Consider the following 26,393-nt stretch of genomic DNA (forward strand, 5'->3'; position numbering starts at 1 on the left):
TGCTGATGTGGCCACTCATTACAGGAACCCCAAGAGACCTCTGACATCTGTATCAACTGGCTAAATGACAGCTGTGGAATGTTTTAGGACTTCCAGCCTCCTCAGACCCATGTCAGCTCACCAGCCACTGAGTGTCCTATCCTGGCCTGGGCATTCTGTCACCCAAACAAGGACAGAGGGTCTGGTTTGGTCTCTGTGTGATACTGGGATTAGCCTGAGCCAGGAGCTGAGCCAGCTGGCAGGGCAGAGACGCCGAACATCCCATTAGACTAATCCAAATGATGTGTCTGATCAAAGGCACTTGAAATGCCACCAGAACAGAGGTCCCTGCCTACCCTTCCTACTGAAAGTCAGCCTTTGGAGATTTATGTGCTCTGTCTCTCCCTGCTGAATGGGCACAGCTGGAGATTTAAGGATTTATGATCCTCTAGTTGTAGATTTCATAGCCCTTCTCTGGGATGGGAGCTGCTCTTCTTTGGGAAGAGTGTGGACCGTTTTTTCCCACCAGGCCACACAATATCTGAAGCACATCCTGAACTTTCCTTTGACAGAACATTCTTGGCCAGTGAAAAGGGGTGGGTCTGATCCGTGATCTGAACTTTGCTGCCTCACTTCACAGGTTCCAAACAGATTCAGAAGCACTCAGAATGAGATGTAGTAATGAATGTGGCACCTCTCTAGAATATGCCTCTGGAGAATAACTCTACACCTCTTGTCACTCGCTCACCCACATCCTGCCTTGCTTGAGATCCTGTGCCCTTTAAAGTGGCATTTATTGTGGCATCTTCTCTGAGAAATGTTCCATCCTGTTGTCCTTTGTCCTTCCTAAGCTCTGCTAGCCTGTAGTGTTTTCACTGATTTAAATGCAAAGTTTAACCAGAATGCTGTAATGGCTTTTGGTTGATTGGGTTTTTTTTTTTTTTGGTTTGTTTTTTTTTTTTTTAATTTATTTTATTTTTTTGGCTGGAATCTTGGTGGTTAAACCTGGACTGTCTAGCCATTTCCTCTTGCTGGTGAACTTCAGCTGAATTTCTCCACTTGGCATTACCTGTTGCTGTGTGACTCCAGAAGTGCTTTGACTGCTCCTCAGCTTCTGTAAGGATCATCCACAGGTTTGTAACCTTGCAAGGGTACCTCACTATCATCTCTACTCTTAAAAATGGCCCAGCATGAGTTTGAAACTAATAAAGGCCAGAGGATACCATTGTGTTTGTTAATCTATTCTGCTATGTAATTTCTAGCATAGCCTAGAGGGTTTTCATCCATTTGCTCCTGAACTGAATTCCAAACCTTGGATTTGACCTTGGTGCTGAGATACCATGTGTGAAAGGAAGAAGTGGAGGGAGGCACAGCTCCCACAGCCCCTGCACTGTGCCAGTGTGGGAGGAGAGCTGCAGCTCTGAAGCCAAGCTGTTGAGATAATAAATGAGGCAGGGCTGCGTGATCACTCTTCCCCACAAACTGTGTCCAGAGGCAATATTCACTGACAGCCTTGACCTGATTGACCCAGGACTGTCTATGCTACAGTTAAATCTGCCACTGAGTTATAGGCAGAGGCTAGAGTGTGTCAATGGCATTGTAGATACTTGTGCCTTTAAGGAGACCACAACAAATAATTTTTGTAGGTAGCACATGACCTGGGTGAAGAGCAGGCAGTGTTCTGAACTGGTGTTGGAACAGGAGACCTTGACTTGAATTCTTGGCAGAGCCTGTCAGTGCAAGATCAGCTCCTTTCTAGCTGGGACAGGAATTAGATGAGAGAGATGAAGGCAGCAACTTCCCTTGCCCTGATGGAGTGATCTGCCTCTGGCAGAGCCAAGAGAAGTAATTTTTGCCTTGTGGCAGGGGTTCCCCAGAAGGCAGTTTGGTGGTGGGCTTTTCTTGCAGTTAAACTTTCACTGGGGTTGTTCTTAGAGTCTGGTTTTCTCAGTGGGTGTGATTTTCTAACTGATGCATGCAGCAGGGCTTACAGAGGACTTACTAAATCAAAATCATATAAATGCAGAATCACAGACTCAAAGTTATTGCCTGTGTGTTTACTCTTTACTTTAACCTCAGGAAACATTTCAGGTAAAGTGGAACCTTTAGTGGCAATAGGTGGCAAAATATATGTAAGTGTCCAAAACCTGCTGTCTGTGCTGTTGGTGCTGAGCTGGATCAGAAAGTACCAAAAATGGAAGTATCATGTGAATTGTAGCATGTAAAGGAATGTATAGAATCATAGAGTGGGTTGGGTTAGAAGGCACCTTAAAGATCACCTAGTTTCAACCTCCCTGCCATGGACAGAGACACCTTCCACTATCCCAGGTTGTTCCAAGCCCTGTCCAGCCTGTCCTTGAACACTTCCAGGGATGGAATGGCCACAGTTTCACTGGGCAACCTTTGTCAGTCTCCCTCACAAGGGAGAATTTTTTCCTAATATCTAATCTACACCTACTCTCAGTTTGAAGAAAACTTGCCTTTTTTGCTTTTGCTTCCTCTGATCTCTGATAGCACAGAAGTGCTCCCAAAAAAGCCAGTGCTAACTCTAAAGGCCAGTGTAACCTTTACTTAATTGCAAGACTGACATAACCTCATGTGGCTCTTGAGATACAGAGTGAGATAAGGCCCCTGCCTAGGGGAGCTCAATCTCATTAACAGTGACTGATGATGGCATTGACTCCTGGGATTAAGATCAGAGGCTGATAAGGTGGAGGAGAGGTGCTATGGGGAGTGCATTGTTCATATCAACTCTCACCTCATGTGGGTTGGAGCAAACAGTAGATAATTTACATTCCTCAATACTCCCTGCTCACAACCGTATGTGCGCGTTGCTGTTGGCTCACTGGCAGGGTCCTGCTGGAAGCTCAGCGTTCCTGTACAGGCAGGATTGGAAAGGGAACTCCCCAGGATTCTTGAAACAGAGGTGGCAGAGTGAGAGACGCTGAGGAAGTGTGGTGGCAAGGTGGGGTGGAGGAGAGCTGCAGCCTGGAGTGTGGCAGAGGTGATGCTGCATTGTCAGAGCGCAGCAGAGCCATGGAGCTGAGGGCAGGAAGGACCCCCTTGCATGAGGATACTTCATAGAATATCCTGTGTTGGGAGGGACCCACAGGATCATGGAGTCCAGCTCACAGCCCTGCACAGACACCACAACAATCCCACCCTGGGCATCCCTGGCAGCGCTGTCCAAACTCTCCTGGAGCTCTGCAGCCTCAGGGCCATGCCCATTCCCTGGGGAGCCTGGACAGTGCCCAAAAACCTCTGGGGGAAGAATCTTTTTTCCTGATATCCAACCTAATGCTCTCCTGGCAGAGCTCCAGCCATTCCTTTGGTCCTGTTCCTGCTCACAGACAGCAGAGATTGCTGCCTACCATTTCCATACAATAATTTCTCTTCTCTTCAGTCCTGAGCCCTCTTATGGATTGTGGTCTTTATAAAGAGACTACCTTAAAGCACAGTGAGATGGGAGAGAGCCAGGGCATCAGCACGATGAAATTTGGTCAGGCTGCAGGGTAGATAAAACACTGGTGGACTAGAGCTGAGATCAGGTAAAGCAGGTGGTGAAGGGACTGTGCTGGTTAGGAGTGGACTTGATGGATGGAGAGAACAGTTAATGGCATTCTTGGCAGACAGGGCAGGCGGGTTTCTCACAAAGCTCTGCTTCTCATGTGACATCCTCAGAGACCTCGGTGCACTTAACCAGAAGGGCTCTGCAGTCTCTGCAGGCAAGCTTTTCCTGGGCTTTCCACAATCCACTGGGCTGGGGCTGGGCTTACCTTTGGGGTTTTTGAGATTCACTCTGCCATGTTTGTAGCATGTCCTTAAGCATGCAAACTGTTAAAAACATGTGTCCCTGGGTTGCTTATGTTGTAGTTCCCAGCATGTAAGATGGAAAGGAGGTTTCTGTTTCTGTTGGGGATCTGGGTGACTGAGGCCATCCACAGGCAGGCTTGGAAGCAGTGGAATGCAGGTCATCGCATCATAAAATAGTTTGGGTTAGAAAGAACTTTAAAGCTCAATTAGTTCCACCTGCTGCCATGGGCAGGGACACCTTCCGCTATCCCAGGTTGCTCCAAGCCCTGTCCAAACTGGCCTTGGGCACTTCCAAGGATGGGGCAGCCACAGCTGCTCTGGGCACCCTGTGCCAGTTTGTCATAGAGAGAATTTATGATTCAGCCCATGTTGATGAAACACGGCCAATTTCTTGTAGACAAAGAGCATTGTTTTGGTACAGATAATCACATTGTGGAAAGATTAGCCCATGATTTAGCAATGAAGAAGAGCAGACGTGTACATCCTCTGTGGTACAATCACTCATTTGTCAGGTTCAGTTATTTTGAATAGTCAGGGTTTTGCCCTTTTTCTCTGAGTATATAAACAATTCTGAGTTATCTTCTGAATGCTGTTGGATAAGTTCCCAAGAGAACTTAAATCTTGGATGGATTTGTAACATGACTGTAGGCAACTGTCTTCTCCAGTCCTGGTTTGTGGTTACCCCTCCTGTGACCAGTGGAAATTTTGGTCATGTGTACGTGAGGAGCACTGGAACAGCCCTATGTGTCTAAGTCAGACTGTTTGGGTGCTTTTCTTTTGTTGCTTTCTCACAGCTTCATCTAAAATCACATATTTCTGCAAGTCTTACAAACAGCCATCATTCTTTGGAAGGAAAATGCAACAAAGGAATGTGCAAAAATTGCTGGCATGATGATAAGTCACATGACAAATGGGGCTTCTGTTGGCTCCTTGGATTTATTACCTAAACCTGCAGCATACAAGTTAGCAGTGTCCTTTGGGAGAAGCATTGTTGTATGGACTTTCCTGTGTGGCATTCTTCTGGACATTCCTCCTCAGCTACTTGGGCTTCAAAATCCCCTGGCCTGTCATGTGCTCTAGCTTGAAGGCAGGCACTTGTTTTGCCTGGATGGTGTGTGTAAACCTGGTGGGTTCCCTGCAGAATTCCCACTCTGGGAGGAAGTGACGTGCTTACAGATGAGATTTCCAGCACTGGGAGGGACCTAATGGATGGTTTGATTTGTTATGGAGGACCATCACACAAAGTCTCAGCAGAGTTTAGGCTGGACCTGTGCAGATTGCATCCCCTGTGTGCAATTCCTCTTTTGGCACCTGCTGGTGCTAAGGATGAAAGACAAGTTCTGCTTTCAGCAGGTACTAGTCAGGGGAAAATGTTCATCTGGAATTTCCATTGCAGGCAAAATATGAAAAAAATGAACTCTTCTGTGATAATGAAAAAAGCCTTTGATATTCAGTGAGTAAAGCCTGGATGTCTCAGTCTCACTCAGCCTGTGTCTGAGGCAGACCATTAGATGTTAGATGTCGCTCGTTTCTGTGACACCCCCATCGCTGCCTCTCATCACATCTTCAAATGTGCACAGGGATAAGCACAGGTCTCCTTTTCTTTTCCGCTCTCGCTACTCTGCTCTTATTCTCCAGCAGGACTTGCAGTGCACAACATAAAATCATAGGCTCAAACATTAAGGTTGGAAAAGAACTCTGAGATCATAGAGTTCAGCCCTTAACCTGAAATTGCGCTGAATTCGCCACTCAACCATGGCCCCAAGTGCCACATGCCTTTTGAACACTTCCAGGGATGCAGATTCCACCAGTGCACTGAGTACCGTGTTCCAGTGCCCAACCATCTTTTCTGTGGAGAAAATTTTCACAATATCCAGGCTAAATCTCCCCTGGCACAATTTGAGGCCACATCAAACATCTCTCATTTGGTTTATTAGGGGAATTTGCTCTTTCAAAACTATTCTATCTCCTCTCTCTGCCTTGATCCGCATTCACCCTTGTCTTAGTAAAATAAAAAGCTATAAAATGGCAAATTAATCCCAAAGCTGTATCAGTCATGTTTTGGCTATGTATAATCTTGTGCTCTCTTATGTAAAACCCCATTATGTTTTGGTCTTTTGTTGCACTGCTGTGTGGATCCTTTCTTTTTTGAAGCAGTTAGGTTTTTTTTTTTTTAATTTTTTATTTTCTAGATAATTAGTGTAAACTAAAAATGTCTTCTCTATCATGGGATTGAAAGGTGGTCAAATTACATGTTATCTGCCCATTCTGAATGCCTCAGTGATGGTTTTGTTGATTTCCCAGGTCTTTAGTGTTGATCCTGCGCCTGGATGGAGTAAGTTGCTGGAGCTGTGGAGCCTTTTATCAGGTTACATGTTTTTTATCATTCTCCATCCCACAGAAATAGAATTCTGTGTCTTTAGGGTTTTTTTAATCAGGAGAGAAATGGATAGTATGTACTTCCTAAGAAGCTCCTGAGGGCAGCTGGGGTGGGGTGAACTCCGGTGAGGATCCTGCTCATGGGTGACTGCAGATGGACAGTGAAGGTGCAAGGAGATACTGAATAACCTCTGGTAGAAACTGGAGGTGTTGCAGCTAAAGAATGTCAAGGATTAGTGGATTTGAAATGTTCAGTGGGGTGGAGAAGTCAGAATTCTTTCACAGAGATATTGCATGAAGGAAAACAGCACAAAAAATGGCTAATGACCTCATGTTGCAAGGCCTTTTAAGTCTAATAAAAAACTAAACTTCCCAATTAAGAAGTGATATCTAGATTATTTCCCTTTCTAACCCAATAACTGACCCCTAGAGACCCGCAATGTGGATTTTCCTACCCAATTACAAGATAGCACCCAAACCCAAGAAGAAGAAGGAAAAAGAAGAAAGAAGAAAGGAACTTGAGACACCACCCTGTACCCTCCATCTTGTACCCATCTACAGTATGCTAAAAATCCTAAAATCTAAATTTCTGACCCATGTGACATACTAAACTACTCTCTACAATCTATTTCACAGTTTTATGGTTTCTAGTTTACTTTGAAGCTTTGGAGGCTTTCTCCATGAATGAGGGTCAAAGTCAGTGCTTTCCTGAGAGTCAGAGTACCCCAGGTCAGACAGGGACATATTCCCCTTGCCCTGGGTTCCCACAGAAAAATTTCTTCACTCAAAGGTTTGTCCAGCCCTGGCTGGTCCTGCCCAGAGAAGTGGTGGGAGACTCCATTTTTGGAGGGATTTAAAAGCTATGTGGATGTGGAACCTAGGGACAGGGGCCAGTGGTGGCCTTGGCAGTGCTGGGGGGAACTTGATATTTTCCAACTTTGACATTCTGTGATTCTATTCTATGATTCTGCTATGCACTGAAGGGTAACAGCAAGTCAGGGGGCCTCAGCCTCAAGGTAAGTAATTCATCCTTCACAGCCCCTTTGCAAGTAAAGCACCTTTGGGGAGCTAAAATGATCCTTCTGACCCACATCCCTGAAATATTAAGGCCTCCAACTCCTGTTTAAACAATTTCTGTTTCAACATATATAAGCCAATTGCCATTGTCTATCTGTGCCTCTGAGAAGATGGAGAGTGAGGGCCCTAATTCATTGAGGTGTATTTGCTTTGAGAGTTGTACAGTTTCCTCACTCATTCCAGATCCAGAAAAAGCTCAGCTACTGGTAACAAAATGGGCCTTTCTACCTGAAGGCAGTTTTCCATGGCAAGACAAAGGGAAACTTCAGAAAGGTGCTAATTTGTGCCTAACAATTCACCTGTCATACAGTGAATGAGGGAGAGGGAAACAATCAAGAAATAATCAAGAATAATCTTTTCAATGCACAGTCCTGCTTCCTCGTGGGTAGCATCTTTCTTAGCAGGTGAATTATGCCCAGCTATGGCCAAATTCTGTGTCAATTCATTCTCACTTTGTGTCAAGAGTCAAAAGATTAGATAATTATCAACACCAGCATTCTTTATACTGTTTATATTTCATGTGCAGCTCAGAAAGCCAAACAGAACCTGCTGCAGTCCTGGAGGATCAGATAAAGGATGTTGCATTGTTGCATTTCCCCAGATTTGAGCACTTGACATGAAACTGGGAGTCTTGGGGAGAATTGTGCACATGAGACATCATCAATGAAAGCAGCTTAGGAAGTGTGTCAGGCAGTTCATTTGAGTTAGACTTTTGGATAAAATGTGACTCCCAGCAGATGTTTCCCAGTAGTTAGGGTTTTTTTAAAATAAAACTTTACTTTTTTATTTATGTTTTGTTTATTTCTTTGTTTTTATTAACTCCCCCCCAGTGAATTACTTTTAATAGTATTTATTTTATTTATATATGTATTTCTTTTCAGAACTGTACACAATGACACTCTTTGCTGGCACTGGGAAGGAGATAGTCCAGGCAAATACCCCAACATTTCTGCCCACTGTGTTTCTTATGAGTCTGGTATCACCTGGGTATCTGAGACAACACTGAAAAAAGAATGCTTGAAAAAGAAGGGTGATCTGAATAGTATTTATCTGATGTAAAGGAAAAAAAAAAAAAGAAAAAAAAAAGAAAAAAAAAAGAAAAAAAAAGAAAAAAAAAGAAAACCTGCCAAAAAACCCAGTTTCAGTAATAAGATAAATTAGTTGTTAGCAAAGACAGTGTTTTGAACAATAATGGGGAAAAGCATAATATGCATGTTCTGACTGACTTACATGTCAAATTTCCAAATAACTGTTATTTGCTATTTGGTGATGGGAAGAATAAATTCTCTGGATAATGTAAAATGTAGAATTAATTCTGAATGATGTGTAAAATCTTTCTAAATGACTGGGACATAGCCTTCATCTTTTGTTGTTTTTCAGTTCTGTGTGTATGATTTCTTTATGGTACTGCCAAAATGTCCCTGTTGCTCAGCAACAGCAGGCTGAAATAGCCCCAGGCAGAGGAAATCTGCTGATTTACACTGGACATAAATTGTGTTCTCTTGCTCGAGTGCATATTTTGACATAAGGGTAAAAGCAACTTCTGTTGGTTTGCCTCTCTGGGGCAGTTGTGGTCCCGGGTGGGGAGATCCCAGTTCAGACATTAAAATGCCCTTTTACACTACAGTTTAGTAAATCACAGAACCAGAGAATGGTTTGAGTTGTGTTTGGCACCTGAATGTCATCAGTCCAACTCCCTGCAATGGGCAGGGATATCTTCTACTGCACCAAGTGGCTCAGAGACCTGTCCAACTGGACCTTGACTTTTTCCAGGGATGGAGCATCTACTAAATCTCTGGGCAGTGAGCCAGTGTCTCACCACCCTACCCATTAAAAATTTCTTTTAATTTGGTCAGAATTGATCCACCTTTAGTTTAAAACCATGAACCCATTTCTCATCGCAACGGGCCCTGATTTAAAGTTTGTCCACATTTTTCTTAAAGAAATCTACAAGTACTGAGAAACCACAAAAAGATCTCCCTAGAGCCTTCTCTTCTCCAGTGAGCACCTCCAGCTCTCCCATCCTGGCTCCAGAGCAGAGGAACTCCAAATCCCAGGGCATCTCCATGGCCCTCTGTGCCTGCTCCCGGAATACTCTAGACAAAACATGGCCTCATCTAACCCCAATCTGGGGGTCTGTCCAGCATCTTCTCTAGGAATGAATCACTGCCTTGTCTTGAGGAGGCTTCTGTAGCTCTGACTGCAGCTCTGTTGACCCAGTGCTGTCCCTTGGGCTGATTGTGCCTCCTGTATAGAACCAGGCTTTGCATTTGCAGGTTTATGAAGGTTTGATGCCAAAGGACTGAGAGACCTGGAGCTGTTCATCCTGGAGAAGGCTCTGAGGAGGACTTAGAGCTCCTTTGAGTGCCTGAAATGGCTCCAGGAGAGCTGGAGGAGGATTTTGGCTAAGTCTTGGGTGGCAGGGGGAATGAGTGGAATTCCCAGATTCCCTCTGGGAATCTGTCCCAGAGGGCAGGGACAGATGGGCTATTGGGAAGGAATTGCTGGCTGGGAGGGTGGGCAGGCCCTGGCACAGGGTGCCCAGAGCAGCTGTGGCTGCCCCTGGATCCCTGGGAATGCCCAAGGCCAGGCTGGATGGGGCTTGAGAGCCTGGGACAGTGGAAGGTGTCCTGCCCATGGCAGGGGGGAATAGAACAAGGGCCCTTTAACCCAAACAATTTTGTGATTCTATTATTCTGTGATAAGCACAAAGAACAGATTTTAAAAGTTTCCTATGTATTCTACATACACTAATTTAGAAATTTTATTTTCTAGTGTCTTCTACACTACTTGTTTAAGAGGTAACCTACCTTTGGAAGAACTTAATGATAATAAAGAGAGAGAAACTTAAAGCAAACTCAAAAAAGTATGTATGTTTGTTTTAGAAATTAACTCCACAGAACATTATGTGGATATTTATTAAGTAAATCATGGAAATGCTACATTTTACAAGTGAGTATCAGTCATACAGAAATATTGTTCAACATCTGGAAACCTAAAACTTCACCAGAAGATACTGCCAACAGTTCATCACAAATGTTTTACAGTCAGGCCTTTGTGATGTTTGCAAAAATACCCGGTTTGGGTTTTTTTCCCCCCTTTCCAAACACCAAACTCATGCTTGATTTTATTTCATCTGCTACAAGGAATACAGGTTTTTATTTGCTTTTCCTGGTGTGCCGTTAATGCATGTAGGCTGTGTCAGCTGAAGAACTTGAGCACATGGAATATTTTCAGTGAAGATATGAGCTTCAACATGAGACAGAGTATGTCAGTGAGCCAGGCTGAAAGATTGAGGGACTGAGTCAATGCCTGTTGAGGTCACCCACACTGCTGAGTGCAAGGACAGCTTCCCTCTTCCCTGCCTGCACACCCAGGGAGCCTGGGCAGAGGTGGCACATGGCTGGTGTCCTGCAGAGCTCTGCTGGACTGCCAAAATGGAAGGGTCCTCAAATGTCCCGTTCCCACTGTGGGGCAGAGAGAAATGGCAGAGCAGCAGCTTCACAGAATCATGGAATTGATGCCACTGACCCATGTCCCATGTCCCCATGTGTCACACTCACAAGGCCTTTAAAACCCTCCAGGGATGGGGATGCCACTGCTGCCCCAAACAACCTGTTCCTAGGCTTGATAGCCATTTATGTGAGGAGATAATCCCAAATAATCCAATCCAATTGAAACCTCCCCTGGCACAATTTGAGGCCAGTTCCTCTCCTCCTGTCCCTGCTTCCTTGAAGCTGTCCCCTGGCTGTCCCCTCCTGTCAGGAGTCGTGCAGAGCCAGAAGGTCCCGTCTGAGCCTCCTGAGCTTCAGCAGCAGGCTGGGACAGTGCAACATTTTGCTGTTTGATATTCCTGGGATGAGTGGAGGGAGAGAAGTCCAGAAGATCAGTTCAATTTAGTTCTATTTTTGTGCATTGACTGAACAGAGCCATTTTATTGTATAGGAAAGGGACAGCAATGACTTTCTTGATGTCCCCTCCTTTGCTAACCCATCACCAGATTCGAATATTAAAAGAAATAATGAGATTAACACAAAAATCACAAAAATCAAGTCTGTCTTATGTTTGTTGATTGCTAATGAACATCTCTCTCCATGGGGTTTGGGAGGTGCTCCAGGTAGAATTCTTCACAACTTATTTTCTATTTGGCAAGGAGTGCTCTTTATTCAATTTTATGCTACAATGAAACTCTCTAAGATGCCTCGTCTTGCTGTTATAAGATGTTTAGCCGTTAATTTAAAGTTCTCTTATATGCTGAAAGATGCTCTTTATTTCTTTACGTGTGATTTCGGCATCTTCAATTTCATAGAGATTTTTCTTTTCAGCTTACAAGTCATTTTCCCATTGCTTATAATTCAAGTGTTGTTTCAGACATGTGTGCTTTAAAATCATACCAGGTTGATCTTGGGAAAGGTCCTTCCAGCACAGCCCAGTCCTACCTAATAGAAATCTTGTTAATAGAACAAGCACGTGTGGTGGGAAAAGTCTGTCCACGCAGAGGGTGGTAGTGTTGGACATTGTAGCACACAAATCATGGTCTGTTGGGCAAACACCTCATGCTCTTGCCTTAAAATCTGCTGAGTTTCTCTCTTCTTGGGTCTATGCCTCACAGCAAGACCTCTCATGTTTCTTCATCATCAGATAATAAGCTCGGTTGGCTTCTGGGTAGGTGACTTTGGAGAGTGGCAGCCTGCAGATCGCAGAGTGGCTTGTGGTCATCAGCAGGAAGGTCAGTGCAGACAAGCAAAAAGGCCAGGTTCCAGATGGCACCCCAAACTGCAAAGAATAATAACAAACCACCTATTTACTACATGTCTTTCTTTTATTAGAGTAACACGCAGAGCCAGCCACCTTGCAACAATGTTTCTGGAAGAAGTCTAGACTTGGTTTTGCATTGAGTCTTTCCTGACTGAGGCTGGGTTTCTTTATGATGTCTTGACATTGTGCATCAGCCTACAACATCTACCAGCTCTGGTGACAGATTTACCTCATCTGTCGTGGGGAAGGTTTCTTGGACATGAGTTAGGAGTGGGTGACAATGATACAGCAGAGCAGATACCAGAAACATTAATCTCTTCCCTGGGCTGTGGTACTGACTGACTTCTGGCAACTGAGAAAAGAAATTAACCTGAATCTAATGTTTCTTTGCACACATGCAGGGCCCTTTTCCCAATTGCTTCAGGCATGAAGTAAATATCTGAAAGAGGGGAGATGTTCTAGCAGCCTGCTAGTGCCTAAAACAGGTCCAGGAGAGCTGGGGAAGCACTTTGGGCAAGGGCCTAGACAGAATAAAGGGGAATGGCTTTTCCCCTTAGGGTTAGATTGGATATGGGCAAGAAATTCTTCCCTGTGAGGGTGGTGAGGCCCTGGCAACCCAGGTTGCCCAGAGAAGCTGTGGCTGCCCCATTCCTGGAAGTGTTCAAAAATAGGTGGGGCTTGGAGCAACCTGGGACAGTGGAAGGTGCCCCTGTCCATGGCAGGGGGTGGAACTCAATGAGTTTTAAGGTACGTTTCAACACAAACCATTCCATAATTCTGTGATCTCGTAAGTGTCTAGAGCTGAGCTGTGGAAGTTCAATCAAACTGAGGATGGAAAGTGGCAAGTGATGATTCTAGGTCACCTATTCTAGTGGGAATCACACCAACCGCCTGGGCAGAGAGTAATCCCTTTCCCAGACCCTTTCTGCCTTTGGCTGAATTTTTCTCCACATCTTGGTGTTTTGCCTGACAAGCCAGAGAAATTCAGCATTGGAAATCAGCCCTTAGTTGATAAACTACTTACCACAGACAACATGTGGGTCATTGCTGCTCCCAGGTAGGCACTGAAGAGTGCTGTGGAAAAGGAAGACAGTTCCTGGTGAGTTCAATTGCTCGTGGAGTAGAACAGCAATGACAAACATCTCTCCTTCTGGCTTGGATAACTCAACCAATGATTATGAACCTGTCTGGGGAGGACCCTGCTGAACCCCTTACCTGTGTCCCCTCCAACCTGGAGCTTATGGGAGGGCAAAACAAACAAACAAACCAACCAACCAACCAAACTGGAGTGATAAAAAATGTGGTGTGGCATCACAGGCTTTTGAAAAATGCACTGACATAGAAAGTAAGTAGCTTGATGGATAGGGTTAAATAAGAAAATAACCTCCCCACTCTCATCTGTCCTGCCTTCAGGGCTTGAAGGTGACATACAGAGCTGTATGAACACTGAATGAGCAATAGTTTCACTCCCAGCTTGCTCTGATATTGAAATTTCATATGGAATTGCCTTATAAATAATTCTTCAACCCTGCTGTGTTGCCCAGCTCATGCCTTTAATCCATTTCAGGAGAATGGGGAATGTGTACTGTCTGACTAGAGTAGAGGTCCACTCTTCCCAAAGATTAGGCATGTCCTTCTTCAAAGAAGGAATTTGAGCTGGTATCTATGGCTGGAAAAAAAACCCCATGATTCATCCAGCGATGAGCGAACAAACACAATATCTCGAAACAAAGTATTTGATTTCAAAAACCTCAGTTAACTCGTGTGTCTGCTGATCACAGCTCTTTCTCTAAACACAACTCTTGGCCAAAAATGAAAGCACAGAGTGAGTTAAAGTGTGGCTTCGACACACAGCTCTACCACCCGTCAACCTCACCTACACCCATCTGCCTGCCCCGAGTGCCCATCTGTCTCCAGTCCTCCTCTGCTGCAAAGGCATCCTGTCTCACCTCTAGGGGAGGTGAAAACCCACCAGGTACCTACCGCAGGCCATGGCCAGGAGGTGTGTCTGCCAGGTGAGAGCCAAGAACATGCCCCCAATGGCAGCGCAGGACAGGGAGCTGTTGTAGCCCCACAGCCCCGAGTAGATTTGGTTAAATGGCATTGCTAAGCTCAGCCCTGGAAAATAAAGTCAGAGAAATGTGTCATTCCTTGGCCAAAGAGATAAAAGTGGTGGAGAAGTGGCACAAATTCAGTTTTTCAAAGGTTCTAGCCAGCATTTGTACATGGAGCTGTTTGTAGTCATGTTGCTAGGGTCTAAGTGTCTAAGGGAGTCGTGGCAGAATTTTCCTGTTGCTGCTGAGCTGACTTTGGCAATTTGGTTCCAACAGAACACATATGGGTGAATGAACCTACATGTGAACCTTAAATGAATCCCTGAGGCCTGCACTTTCAGGCTGATGGCTGTGACTTCCATTGATCTGCCCCTAAACCCACCAGGATACACCCAAAAATTAAGTATTTTGTGGTAAAAATTATCTCAGCACAACAGACACTTGTTTCTTCTGAAGGATTCCACCGTCATAAAACAAGGTAAGAGAATGGAGAAGCCAATTAAAAAAAATCTTAAAACAGAAGTTCAAGTAGATTTTGTTTCCAAGCAGCCATTCTCCATTGTGTGAAATATTTGTGGCTTTAATTGCTCCACTTATTGTAGTACCTGTTTTATTCTCCATGCTTTTATATAACTCTGTGGCACAAATCATTACCTGCCAGCATCCCCACTGCTGAGCCGATCACTGTGTGGACACAAATAAGTGGAGAGGAGATAAATAACCCAATCAGGAAAATTCCGCCAGTCCAGGGATTGTCACAACCATAAACCTGGCCCACGCCGACTGGAATGGATTGCAGAAGCTGTAGAAATTAACAAACCAAACAAGACAATTTGTTATCAACTTGTAACTTTTTGTTTGTTTGTTTTTAAACCTATTTTTCTGGGCCAGGCTCATGTTTGGCATTTGTTGGATGCAGTCTTTCTTTTTAAGTGGAACATTTGGACAGGTCTCAGGAGACAGCAGGGCATTTCCACAGGGTTTTCCCTTCAATGAAAATGAGTCATGGCTTGTTCCCTTGCCCTGAGCTCCTCTGCCAAGTTTTTGCTCTAAGATCAAAGGTAGAGATTTTGAGAAAGGGTTTAATCATCCTTCCTCTTTGCATGTGCTGCTGACTGGACCATTTTTGCATATCCACAGGGACCATGAGAGTGAACTTAGGGGATGGTTGGGATCCACTAGAAATATGAGCAACACTTGCTGGGCTGGTGGGACAGAGCCCAGCCTGATCACCACAGCTTAGAGATGGTTTTGAGGCAGTTTTCTGTATACAGTCTCCATAAAAGTATGTGCCACCAGTGAGAAATGTCACTTGTGGGTTTTTATTTAGTGTCAATTAACTTCCTTTTCTTAATCACTCCCTGGGAATCCCTTAAAATACTTTGCTGAGCCTTAGCAGAAAATAGTTACTCTGGTGTCTGTATTGTTTATGGTGTAATCCAGAAGAATAAAATGTTCCTTTGGAAAGGTCCCCACTTGAATATAAATTAAAAATATGTGAATGTGTACCTGCACCTAACTTTTTAACCATTCTAACACAGTAATATCTGCTTGCTCATGTCTAATCAGAAAGATGTAATTTTATAAACAGTTTATATCTGAAAAAATAAAATTACCCTGTGAGTTAACTGGAATTCTCAGCACAACCTTACCTATGGGGGGATGATCAGTATAGTAAATAGAAATGGGTAATTGGATTCAAGAGAGTATTTGAAGATTATAATCTATAACTTGGATCCAACTGCACGTGAAAAGGTTCTCATTTTCAAGCTATCAAAAATGTATATTCCTAGAGTAAACCCTTATATTTTGGATAATAATTCTCTTATAAATCAAATTTTGTACTGCCAGACCATAATACAGTAACAAAGGAGGTGAACCTGTTGGAGCCAGTCTGGAGGAGGCCAGGGCTGGAGCCCCTCTGCTCTGGAGCCAGCCTGGCAGAGCTGGGGCTGTTCACCTGCACAAGAGAAGGCTCCAGGGAGAGCTCAGAGCCCCTGCCAGGGCCTGAAGGGGCTCCAGGAGAGCTGCAGAGGGACTGGGGACAAGGCAGGGAGGGACAGGACACAGGGAATGGCTTCCACTGCCAGAGGGCAGGGACAGATGGGATATTGGGAAGGAATTGCTGGCTGGGAGGGCAGGCCCTGGCACAGGGTGCCCAGAGCAGCTGTGGATGCCCCTGGATCCCTGGGAGTGCCCAAGGCCAGGTTGGATGGGGCCTGAGCACCCTGGGATAATGGAAGGTGTCCCTGTCTATTGCAGGGGAGGGGACTAGATGGTCATTTAAGGTGTCATCCAACCCAATCCACAGGAATTTATAAAGGAAGATGATAAGTTTCTGTAGTATTTTTAATTGTAAGTGAAGGGGACTATCACCCTTAAGACATCCTACCATTGTCATTTCCACCTCTGCCCAGGTGACATTCGGTGTTGCTGTTGCAGGATGAATGACAGTTGTAGGGAAGAAGAGGCTGTGTGGTCCTGAAGCAGCCAGGTAGAGGGTCAAGGCCAAGTTGAAAGGCAAGGTGAGAACAGGCAGGTCCCACTTAGAGAAAACTGCACTTAAGGCACTGGTAAAAATAGGGCTGAAAGAAGAACAAAATGGTCTCACTAAAAGCTTTTCAGATGGGCAAAAATCACACCAGAACCACATCCAACTATAAACCCAGCTGCAGGAAATTTGGTCTATTTAAAACAAACAAAAAACCCCAAACCAAACAAAAAGAAAAACACCCTCTTCTCCTCTTTCTATCTATTTAGTTTCCTCAGTCTTTCTGATCAAATCAGAGACAGAAAGAGTCACTCCATAAATTTCCTACCCCTCCAAAGGCAATTATCAATGTACAGATAGATTCCTGTCATGTTATGTTAGTATGTATGGTGAATTTGGTAAATGTGAAGGAGGCAGGATCTAGTGTTTTAATGGAGTTATTCCCCAGCTCAATCTCAGTGTTTACTTTTTCTTTTTAGCACCTGAGGTGGACTGAGACTGTGATACCCATGCTGGGTCTGAGTGAACTGTGAGCTGTGAATGTGGCTGTGTGCCCTTGCTCAAGCTTGTGGATCAGCAGTAAAAGCTGACATTAAAGTGACTGTAACACCACACGAAATTCAGGCAGACAAATTACATGTATGGTTTTAGCAGTCTGCAACTAGACATTTTGGGGTCAAAGACCAGGTTTCAACATTTTTTGCTGGCCAAATACCTAGCGGATTATGGTGTCATATATACGAGTAAAATATTGCTAGTTGTTTGTTTTGATTAGTGTCAACCATCATGTCTTGGGACCACTGAATAGCTTCTGTACTTGGGGAAGTAAATTTTCATGACATTTTTATATGGTGACTTAAATAGATGAAGCACTTGTGGTTGATGATGGTAGGAAATAGTGAAAATAATTTTCCTCTTGAAACAGAAATGAATTGATGCATCACAGCAATATGACTCACATTCAGAACATTGAAATACACATGATCAGCCACTGATTTTTGTTTTCCCCACTGGGATTACTTGTGATTATGTGGGTATTTTTATTTGTTTCTGGATTTCATCTGAGTTTAAAAGTGTAAATCACAACGCAGATCTAACGGTACATATGCTGTGTTCACTTTCCACTGCCGGCTGCATAGAAAAGCAACAGCTCAGTCACATGTGTGGGGACTCTGGGGCTGGAAGGAGAAGCAGAGGAGCCATCTGTCTTACCAGGTCATGGACACCAGTGCCACGGGCAGGAGGAGCCACCAGTTGTAGTCTCCATCAGCAGAGAAGACAGCCATCAGCAGTCCCACCAAGACCCCATTGTATCCATAAAGGCCTGCTGCTATGGCTGATCTGTGTGGAGGGAACAGCTGTCCTGAAGTCTCCTCCCCTGAGGATGCTTTGTTCACATCAGCCCTCCCTCCCCACCCAGCTGTGGCTCTGTTTGGGGGATGACTTGCTGGCACTCATCCACCGAAATTTGATTTCACACACTTGGGTCAGCACCTACCCCTTCTGCAGGTTTGTCCAGTGTCCCTCTGCACCAGGTGCAGCTGCTGGGAGGATCTGTCTGGTCCTACTAGACCAGATACATCCCCATTCAAGGCTGGATCACACAACCATAGAAGGTTTGGGTTGGAAAGAACCTTAGAGACCACCTTGTTCCAACCCTATGCCATGGGCAGGGACACCTCCCACTAAATTCAGGCTTCTCATCCACATCTAATACCTAACACATAAGTCAGCACTGAAGTGTCACCTTACCCTGAGCGGGAAAAGGATGGACTTACCTGTCCTGACCCAGAATAAGTGCTGTTAAAGTTGAGACAACTGTTCCCACACATCCCGTGAGTGTCCACCACGGGTTCTGCAGCAGGAGACCGGCCAGAATGACCAGCCCACTGAGGGGATTGTTGACAAACATCACCTGGGATATCCCACGCAGCACCCAGTCAAGGAGCTGGACCGTGAGAGGTTTGTCTGGAAAAGATCAAATTCAGTAATAAAACAAGCCCCCTAAAGTCTGTAGATGGTACTGATTTGGGATGTATTTTTGAAACTCAGGAAAAGTTTTGGCAGTGGGACTTGGCACCACGACTGAAGCAATGAATCAACAAGACTGTAAAATCTGACAGGGATTTATTATGGTCCACAGTGAAGGCTTACAGCTGGAAAACTGAGATGAACAGTGAGGTTGCCAGAACCCTGTGTTATAAAGTACCCTGGACCAGATTCATATGAACCAGCTAATTTATGATGTCTGTGGCTCAGATGACGAATTACGTGTGTGTCCCACTGCTGATTTATTACAGGGACCAAACACACCTACCGATGTGTAGTTTAACTTCACAGTGGCATTAGGCTTGACAGAAACTGCTCAGCTGAAAGGACTTGAAGTATTAAGAAGGATGGCAGAGTACAGAATAACCATCCAGGGCTATGTTCTATGGGACCAAATGTGCTTTGTACATGGCATGCTGGGAGGTGAATGTCATCTCAGACACCCTCAAGATTTAAGCACTATGTCGATCTTTGCACAAAGGTGATTTTTTCCCCCCTACAAAACAGGCATAAATCAGGGTAGAGGTAGTTTCCATACTCCTCTAACTTGAATCACATCACTAAGAAGATAGTTATTACTCCTTTGATGTGCTTTTTTTTGTAATCCACTGTCACTAGTTACAATGAAGTAGATTTACCTTTCAGCCAGGTTCCAAAATCCTTCATGTCTCCAGTGAGGTAACCCACAGCTCTGCAGAAACTTTTCCCACCTGTGCTCAGTGGATTTTGCTTCATTGGCATTCTTTCCCCCTTCGTTTCTATATTGACATCAACACAGTTTTCCATATTGATGTTCTGAACCTTTGATAAAATTCAAGGGAAAAGAAAAAAAAAAGAGAACTCATTACAATGTCTCTTTCTGATCCATGTTTATTGTCTTTACCACATGTTACTTTGGAACCAGAAAGAGGAAAATCCTTACTCTGAACACCTGGTTCTTTTGTGTCCATGAGCACATTCCCTCTTCACATTCCCTATCCTCCCAGACTTCCACACAGTTATAAGAATACGTCTCTTTCATTAAGCTTCTCTGTGTTTAACCCATATTTCTAGTTTGAATTAATCCATCAGCCATCACTAATAGGCACCAAAATTCAGTTTTATAGTCACCTATTGGGATCAGTTCAACCTTTCTCATGGGCAAGGGCTTAGCCTGGGGTTGTCCATGGTGCCTTATTCTATTACTCACATGCATTCATACATTCCTTTTTCTCATTTGAACTGCACTTTAAGCAGACCAATCTTTAGAAGTACCCAGCATTGATTCAAGAGTGTGATACCCAAATCCACAGTTCTTACTTTCCACTCTGCCTTAGTCATGTTGCTTTCTTTTCTGCTGAGGCAATACTGGGGACTGCATGTTGTAAGCTGTAGTAAGAAACCCTTGGAGACTAATGAAAATATACTTATTAAATTTACCAGGTGCTATAAAAAGTTTAAATAAGGTAGGGGACTGTTATAGGCCCAGCAAAGGTGTTTAGGCCTAAATAAGGTGTTTGGGGTGCAGGACTGGGAGATGGGGTCCCTTTTGGGACACATCCCCTTTGCATAAGGTGTTGCTGGAATTACCTTTGGCACCTCATACAGCCTAGACAGCATTATTCAGGCACATGGATCAGAGGCTTACACATAAAACCAGTGCCTATAGGCAATTCATTGTTTGTCTAAGAGCTAATTCTGAATATGAAGTCACTAAATAAATAAAAACCCCTGTTTCTGGAGCATACTCTGTTTCCTGAACTAATTATTGGTAATTATCAAGCAAACATCAGACAAAGTGTGTTGTGTGAATGCAGAACCAGTGGTGCTTCAGGTCTCACTGGTGAATGCCAGCTTGTGCAAGAAATGATGAATTTATATTGGGAGCTGGTAATCTAAATAGGATGATACAGACACATAGGTCTTGTGTTCATCCTTGACTCACTCAAAACTTTATTAAAGGCCTTGTGAACAGAATGGGGAGAGAACCCATAGCTCAGAAAAACAGGTGCTGAGTACTTAAGCTGCTTCACCCCTTGGCATTGCACTTCCAGACCCTCCAGTGTGGTTAAGCAGCTCTGAGTCTGTGTAGGGGAAAGCCTGGTTAATGCACCATTGGTTAATCCTGGCCAGTTTCTTACTCTGTGGTACTGGAGGGCTGGTGGTGACATTTCAGGAAGCAGTAAATATTTGCACAAATAATAAATGGACATTTTTCTGCCTTCTGGAAGAGCCCAGCTAATAAAAGGATAGGTTCCATGTGAGAATATGGTTACAGGACCAGTATATAGAGAAAAGTATTGAGTTTGGTTTTGTGTGCATGTAGATAAGGGCCTGGAATAAAAAGGCTAAGGAAGAAGAGGAGGAAAAGAGTGGTGCTAGGGATGGTGTCTTGATACAGGAAGGCTTTTTTTGGGTCTGTTATAATTCACTACATTAATTCATTAGGTTTTACTTTTTTCACACTTTATTCTGGAATAAGTGAACTGAATGTACTTTCAGTTAAATCAAAATTTCCAGCCAAGATAAATACTCTCAGTTTGGTGAAAGTGCATTTACATTTTCCTTTTAAAGGATCTCCCTCTTTATGCAACTTGAGCTTTCCTTGTTGCTAACCTGTAAGGTGAAGTGCTGCTGCAGTGCAGAACGATGCTGTGAGACATGCTGGGTGTTCCCCTGCAAGCTGAGTGAGGAGCTGTTTGCACACAGGAGTCAGGAGTCTGCAGAAAGGGGTGCAATGCGCATGTGAAGTGCTGGAGTCACTGTCCAGTCCACTTGTACAGTGGAGATAAAAAGGGATGAGGCTGAGAGCCTGAATTCACCAAAAAACTGATGTATTTCTTTGCCGTATAAACGCATATGTGAGCTGGCAGTGCTCCTCTGCCCTGGGTTTCCACATTTCCTGGCAGAAATGAAGCCAGCTCACTGCAGCTGGCATGGCAAAAAGACCAGGTGACCTGTTGAGTCACTTGCACTAACCTGTCTCCAGCTTCACACCCAGTGGATGCCCAGCACATTCTGGAGCATTCAGAGTCACAGAGGCTGCGGGGTGATTGCGGTTACCTCCCATCCTGCTGCTGCTGAAACTCATGTTCATTGTGTCACAGAATCATAGAATACTTTGTGCTGGAAGGGACCTTTAGAGTTCATCTATTCCAACCCCTCAGGCACTCCCGTTTGATCTAGGGATGGGTCTCTCTAGAGGGACCGCAGGAACTTCAGCCATTCAGTAGAGCATCAGGTGAGTGACAGAACAAGGGGCAGAGGCTTCAAACTGAGAGAGGGCAGGGCTAGATTAGACATTAGGAAGAAGTTGTTCCATGTCAGGATGGAGAGGCCCTGTCAGAGATTGCCCAGAGAAGCTGTGGTTGAACCATCCCTGGAAATGCTCAAGGCCAGGCTGGACAGGTCTTGGAGAAACATGGGCTAGTGGAAAGTGTCCCTGCCTGTGGCACGGAGTGGGACTGGATGAGCTTTAAAGAGCCGTTCCAACCCCAAATATTCTGGGATTATTTATGCTAAGACAGAGTGAAACCATTATTGAACAGCCTCCTCACCTTCAGAGCAGCCAGGCTGGAGGTGGGTGTAGGCCAAGAAGACCTTTGGTTTAGGATGGGGTCTTCATGAGACAGAAAAAGCCCAGATCCAGCCCGACTGGTTTCATGACTTCCCTGAATCCCATCCCACGCACTGTGTGGGGGCTGTGTCCTGTCTAAGGGGATTTTGCTGTCATCACAGCCCTGGGGCTTGTCTCATCTATTCAGAAATACCAAGTATGAAGGACTTGCACTACTTCTACTCAGTTGTCCAATAAGAGCATAAAGAGGTAGTGAAACACTTGGAAACTGGCACCAGCATAAAATTTTTAGGCATTTTTAGTGATGTTACAAAGCAGTACCTACCATACATATGCATAGATTAATAGTTTGTTAACACATTACTTCAGGAAGTAGGGGACAGCAGGTATTTAAGAAAAGAGAGAATACAAAAGGTGTCTTATCTCAGAATTGTGGATATGCTCAGAGAATTTTAGCACAGTGATGTCTGAATAATAATGCAGAACTGAACTGTACATGCTCTGATGGGGATCTCATGTGTGCTGGTCTGCAGCAGCTCTTTTGAAGACCTGCAGCTGAAGTTATGCAAACACATGGTTTTCACTGAAAGCATTATTTTTTCTTAGTGCACAAAGCAAGGAAATGGAAATAATTGCAAAAGGCGTGTTCTGCTGGAAGAGACTACTTGGCTTCTACAGGGGGGTAGGTTTGGGTTTGGTAATTTTTTTTTTTTAACTCTTGATTTCTATTAGACTGGGAAAAAAGTTTTTGTAAAGACTAAGTCCTGTTATCAGACAGCTTGGAGCACACTGCCTTGTCTCACATAAACTCTCAAGAGGTGTTCCAGCCCTGCAGTACAAACTCTCAGTGCTGGTGTGCAACTGGTGAGATACAGGAGCAGCAGCAGAACCCAGGCACAGCCAGTCTGAATGCACTTTTCATCTCAGTGCTGCAAGTGCAAGTGGTTTGTAGTGTGCTGTAAGTGCAGAAAAACTACTGGAAACCATTTTCATGGGAAGTGAGAGCTTCCCATGAAACAAAGCAGAAAACACAGAGATGTTTCTCTTTCATGAAGATGAAATCATCACAGGGTCGAGATGTTAATCTACCGTGTTTTTTTAATCATCCTTTCAGAGTTAATAAATGTCCTGTAGCAATGTACTGACGTTATGCAATCCCGTGTCTCCCTAAATCAATTTTCCTTCCCCTTGTGTACACTTCCTTCCTGTTACACCATACCCACGGCACCAGTTAAGGCTGGCCCTGTGCTGGGGCTGCACTCCTGCAGCATCTGGCCCGGCAAATGCTCCTTTATTCGCCTGCTGAGGAGGAGACAAGCCTGGCCACAGGTTGGTTTTGTGTCGTGCATCCTAAGAGCAGTGTTGTGCTTGCAGCTGGGAGAGGGACACAGTCTTTAGTTTGGCTGATTAATACGCCAGGTAATGGGCACCTCTAAGCTTGGACATGGGACTTTTACCTGTTATCTAGTTATCTAGTGCTTTCTCTTCTTTCTGTAATTTTCTTTTCTCCCTGCCAAAATCCAGGTTTCTCTGAGGGTTTAATTTATGATGAGGTATTTTTTTTGTGCAAGGAACCAAGGACCTGCTACCGCACAATTGCAGCCATTGTGCATTACATTCTCTGAATTCTTGCTGTGAAGTCTGCAGGCAGCCAAGCTCGATGACCAGCTTGTTTTTAGAGGAATTCCTGCATCCAAGCACAATAGGAGAAAAGGACCAGATTCTCAGCAGCTCTAATTCCAGCACAGCCCCTGTAATGTTACCAGGGGTGTAGTAAAGCTGGATTAATGTTGTGTTAGGCATAGGAACACACACATGCACAAGCACGATCCTTGAAACAGGTTATAATGCATTTGACCGTCACTGGAAGAAAACAATACAGGTTCTCCCATAGAAGATATATTTCAAAGTATTAAAAAGCTTAACCCTCAGATTCAAATATTCATTAAGCTCACGTGCAATTCAGTGTTCAGAGACCTGTCTCTCAGGGACAGAGGAATACAGAGACACTATCTCCTCAGCTGTGTATTATTACTATCTGGGCATTTTCATTTGGCAGAATGGAAAGGTAGTAAAAGGAAATGTTAAAGAGTTCTGGTTATTTCTTTTTAAAATTTATTTCTTTCCTCTATTTCCTCCAAGGCTCAGACACCTGGGCTAAGCAGTACTAACAAATCCTCACCCTTCTAGAAGATTCTTATAACTGTGATTCCTGTGCTCCTCCTGAGCCTCAGCCTCTCTCCTTCAGCAGGACTGCTCAAATGCTGTTTGCCAGGTGTTTTGAGGGAGAGGAAAGACCCAGGTAAGTCAGTAACAGGGTGCATTAAAAGGAAAGAACAGAGTGCTCTTACCTCACAGATGAGCTCGGGAGTAGCTGTAGGTTTGCTGGTGAGGTCAGAAGGAAAGTAGAGAAAAAGAAATTGCCCCAGCAGCTTATATAGGCTAGCATGGCTCCTGTCCTGATATTACTGATTTGTTTCTCCTCCCACTTAGTGAGCTCCAAGTGAATATTAAGAAAGTTCCCTTTGGAATTCTCCACCTTTCCTCTTGCTCTGTCCCGGGTCTCTTGCCAACAATCTATCCAAATATCCTCTTTCCTGCTGGTTTTTTTTTTTTTTTTAAATTATTTTATTTTTACTTTTTCCTTATTAAAAAAAAAAAAAATTAATTCTCCTTTAACTTTGCCCTTTCTCCTTCTCTACCATTTAAAAGAACAGAAGATTTTAAAATGGACTCTCAGTTACCTGAACTTGACCTCTCCAGAATTATCTTCCTTATCCAATACAACTTAGCATCCTTCCCTATCAAAATTCTGACCTGGGAATGTGTAACATAGCATTTTGTGTTCAGCAGCCTATGAAATTTTCCTGTTTCTGGATAATTTACAAAAGCACTATTCTGTTAATGAAATGCAGTGCAAGACCTGGTGACCTTCCAATGTTTCATAGCTTTTTATCACTCATATGAGAAATCAAAGAGATACTTTTCTTTATTTTCTTTTTTTTTTAAGAAATATTTTTAATCTATCCTCCCCATCTCACTGCTGAAAATCAGAAATGTGGCATATAGGGGGTTTATAAAGCTGTGAAAGTGCTGCAAATGACAGAGAAGAGGCTGGAGAGGGAAGCCTTGAATAGTAATTCAGGAGAAAGGGCAGAGAAGAGGATTGTGAACTTAAGGGACCTTGTAGGCTAATTTAAGCCATAGTAGAATTGTCTTTAGTACCCTTTCACAGTGATGGCTGAGAGAGCAACCTTGCAAATTGATCTGGGTGCTGGAGAGAATGGTTTATTGTTAAACCAGAACCCATCTAGCTTTATGACTTTACTTCCCCCAGCCCTGTGGCAGCAGCCTCAGCATGCACATGAGTTGGAGGGATGTTATTCTCACTGCACTCTCTCAGGTGCATCTCTTTTGATGGAGATGTTTTAAACAGCAGGCTGGATTTTTTTCCTCCCCTAAGAGGAGGGCATCTGAGCTAGTCTTCCTCTGATCAAATAGGCTGCAGCCTTTGTGATTGAGCCAGACACTGTCATCCTATGCCTTTGCACCCAATAGAACATAAAAGTTTGCAGGGGAAGCTACTTCACTCTAGTGCAGCTAACATATTTTCCCTTCACCATTAATTTTTCCTCTGGCTGCCTTTGCTTTCTGACTGGTGAAATAAATCCTTGTATGTCCAAAGAAGAGAAATGCATTGGATGATTTGGATGGGAGAGCCTCACAGGGAGTCTGTTCAGACTGAGTTTTGATCTTCACACCTCTCATTTTTCAGGGATGCCCAGGACTGGCTTCAAGTTTTTTCAAGCAACATCTTTTCAGCTCTCCCTCAAAGGGGTGCAGCACATGGAGCAGGCAGGGCTCACTCCTGGGTTGTGCTGTAGGGTATTTTTTCCTCTAGGGAATCACAGATTCACAGAATATTCTGAGTTGGAAAGGACCCACAAGAATCATTGGGTCCAACTCTTAAGTAAATGGCCCATACAGGGAATGAACTCACAACCTTGGTGATATTAGAACCATGCTCTGACCAATTGAGTTAATGTCAGGGTCACAGAATCCCAGAATATTTTGGGTTGGAACAGACTTTAGAGTCCATCTCGTTTCACCCTCTTGTGCAGGGACACCTTCCACTGTCCCAGGTTGCTCCAAGCCCTGCCCAACCCAGCCTGGAACACTTCCAGGGATGGGGCAGCCACAGGCAGGGACTGTGCCAAGGGCTCCCCACCCTCACAGG

The 26,393-nt window shown here is 44.2% G+C and overlaps 2 protein-coding genes across 5 annotated transcripts in view; one reads left to right on the top strand and one right to left on the bottom strand.

The window, feature by feature from the left end:
* Positions 1 to 26,393, top strand: part of EPG5 (ectopic P-granules 5 autophagy tethering factor) — a 103,600-nt gene that overhangs the window by 70,352 nt on the left and 6,855 nt on the right. The window contains exons 45-46 of one of the 4 annotated variants that reach the window (XR_012053251.1): positions 6,097 to 6,160; positions 8,130 to 15,694. The exons of 1 other annotated variant lie outside the window; for it this stretch is intronic. The gene's annotated coding sequence lies outside the window, so the exon portion shown is untranslated. Of the gene's footprint in view, positions 1 to 997; positions 6,062 to 6,096; positions 15,695 to 26,393 lie in introns of those variants that run through there. 2 more of the 4 variants (XR_012053252.1, XM_072922756.1) reach the window with 2 other exon arrangements.
* On the bottom strand, positions 10,153 to 24,648 carry LOC105760841 (urea transporter 2). The gene is made up of 9 exons (XM_012577514.5): positions 24,508 to 24,648; positions 19,239 to 19,401; positions 18,330 to 18,519; positions 17,764 to 17,892; positions 16,453 to 16,645; positions 14,715 to 14,862; positions 13,990 to 14,124; positions 13,031 to 13,080; positions 10,153 to 12,024 (listed from the first exon to the last, which is right to left on the bottom strand). The coding sequence occupies exons 2-9, from the start codon at positions 19,384 to 19,386 to the stop codon at positions 11,848 to 11,850; spliced, it is 1,170 nt and encodes a 389-aa protein (XP_012432968.1). The 5' UTR covers positions 19,387 to 19,401; positions 24,508 to 24,648; the 3' UTR covers positions 10,153 to 11,847.

This window comes from Taeniopygia guttata, chromosome Z (genome assembly GCF_048771995.1).
Source record: "Taeniopygia guttata chromosome Z, bTaeGut7.mat, whole genome shotgun sequence".
NCBI classification, from domain to species: domain Eukaryota; kingdom Metazoa; phylum Chordata; class Aves; order Passeriformes; family Estrildidae; genus Taeniopygia; species Taeniopygia guttata.